The 2,095-nt window shown below is 40.7% G+C and overlaps 1 protein-coding gene across 1 annotated transcript in view; it reads right to left on the reverse strand.

Annotated features, from left to right (window-relative positions):
• Positions 1–1,158: 1,158 nt before the first annotated feature.
• LOC106531138 (uncharacterized) overlaps positions 1,159–2,095 on the reverse strand; it is a gene marked incomplete at both ends in the record, with an annotated part of 3,167 nt that continues 2,230 nt past the window's right edge. Inside the window, 2 exon segments of the mRNA XM_014026923.1 lie at positions 1,159–1,350; positions 1,576–1,770. Of these exon segments, the coding sequence (XP_013882377.1) occupies positions 1,159–1,350; positions 1,576–1,770 (387 nt within the window).

Below are 2,095 nucleotides of genomic sequence, written 5' to 3' on the forward strand. Positions count from 1 at the left end.
TAAAAATATAAGTTTCATCACAATCCAACCAGAACTCACTCAACTAGCAGCACAAAAACAGAAGACCTAGCACTCGGATTTGAAAATTATAAAACATAAGTTTTCTTACCTTCATATGTTTTTCCTCCAAATCCTAAATCCACTGGCATAAACTTATATTTACAGAGCAACTATATTTCCTGGTATGAGTTTCAAGCASTTCCTCCTCCAAAAGTCTGACCCAATTACAAGACGTTCACTGGACGAAGGTGAAAGTCTTTCAAACTGCGTCACAGACCTCCTCTCCTTATAGCGTGTGATTGGTCAGGTTTACATGAACGTGCTGAAGATAGCTTGATTCTACTGGTTCCCAGGATGAAAAGGAGGGGTGATCTGTGCAATTCAGCCAATCCAAACTGAAGTTATAGTCCCGCGTAAYGCTAGCTGCTCCTCCGAYCTAAAAACACATTTTACACGTAAAGCGCAGCGTCACACACCATACTTCCSGTTGTRTACGTGCCGTTTAAAAAATAAAATATAAAATGTGCTGTTTTTGCTAGTTAGCTTACTTATTTATCAAGTTTTGTAAGTTTTGTAACTAAAAACTTTAAAAAACTCTACTTTTGTAGGTGGAGCCAAACTGTGCCAATCTGTGCCAAAGGACAAAACGCCTAAATATTTTTTTACTAAAACCTCTGTAACTGTGTTGTTGTTCACTTCAGCAGCAGGAGGRTTTGCACAGGTAATGTRCATAAGTGGATTCATGGTTTCCAGGAGTTTTTAGCCTCATTCATTATACTTTTGAAAAGGTTATATACTGTATAATGCANAACAAGTATGAAAATATGTTTCCGTCCCTTCAGATAAAAACAAGTCTCTGTTCACCAAGTTGACCTGAATGTTTGAAGCTAACATGTTTCTGTGACTCTGGTTCATAAACAGTCAAATATTATAAATCAACCAAAACATAGAATTTCTACATTTTCAGTTTATAAAATAACGTATTTGATGGATGGTTGTAATTTTTCTACAGATAATTCTTACGGCTCTTTTCTGTAAAACAAACATCTTGATTTAACCTGATGAACGTTTGTCTGTTGGTCTGAACAGGAGTTAAAGAAGTTTCATCTTCAGCACCAGGAACGACCCACTTCCTGTCTTTACCTTGATGGCGGCGGCGGCGGCGGCGGTTCTGCTGGGGCCGTGGAGCTCATCGGGTCTCAGGAGGCTGCMGACGTCCACTTCCTCTTCGTTGTTGTAGTTGTTGTAGCGAATGCGGCAGCGCTGACCTTTGACCCACAGGACTTCGGCTGCATACACCAGGCCGTCCTGTGAATACACGGCCCGACACTGAGAGCCAGGCGTCCAGTCCTGAGGCAACAAACGTAACGTAAACCATCATTTACAGGAAAACACAAACAAACTCAAAGCTTTACGTTTGTAACTACAACTTCTGAGCTTCTTAAAACATTATGAAAATAAACTAAAATGGATAAAAATCTTAACTAGTTTCTGTTTGAAATATTTTAACTTCAGATAAAGTCTTTGAGGAGCAGCTGAATGATTCGGACCGAAGCAGGTTTTGTTTAAAATCACCGTAAAGGTTTCGAGCTGCAGCTGCGAGCCGGGCGTGTCACAGAGACTCTGCAGCTCGCTCACAGCCACGTCCTCCTCGTTGCCGTAGCCGGTGAATCGAACCCTGCAGCGCCCGCCGTCCACCGCCACCACCGTGGCCGGGTAGACCTGCCCGTCCTCGGACCAGACCGCCCAGCACTCAGCTCCCACCCCCCACTGTGGGAGGAGGAAAACAAAACACACGGAGCCTGTCAGGGTTCATACAGTTACTAAAACTATCAGATAAATGAAAACTGAAAGGAAAATAAATAAAACTGTAATAAAATAAAAAACAATAACTAACTGGAGCTGTGTTTTTAAATTAATGGAGTTAACTCATATTAATTTTAGTGCTGAGCATACATTAAACATTTTAATCACCATTAATCAAACTTTTTTCTTTTCTTTCTTTTTTTTTTACAAACACTGGGCCTCATGTAAGAACATGTTCGTATTCTTATCCTAAATTTCTCTTACTTTTGTTCGTACAAAGGGTTCGTAC

This window comes from Austrofundulus limnaeus, unplaced genomic scaffold, assembly GCF_001266775.1.
Source record: "Austrofundulus limnaeus strain Quisiro unplaced genomic scaffold, Austrofundulus_limnaeus-1.0 Scaffold601, whole genome shotgun sequence".
Taxonomy (NCBI): Eukaryota; Metazoa; Chordata; class Actinopteri; order Cyprinodontiformes; family Rivulidae; genus Austrofundulus; species Austrofundulus limnaeus.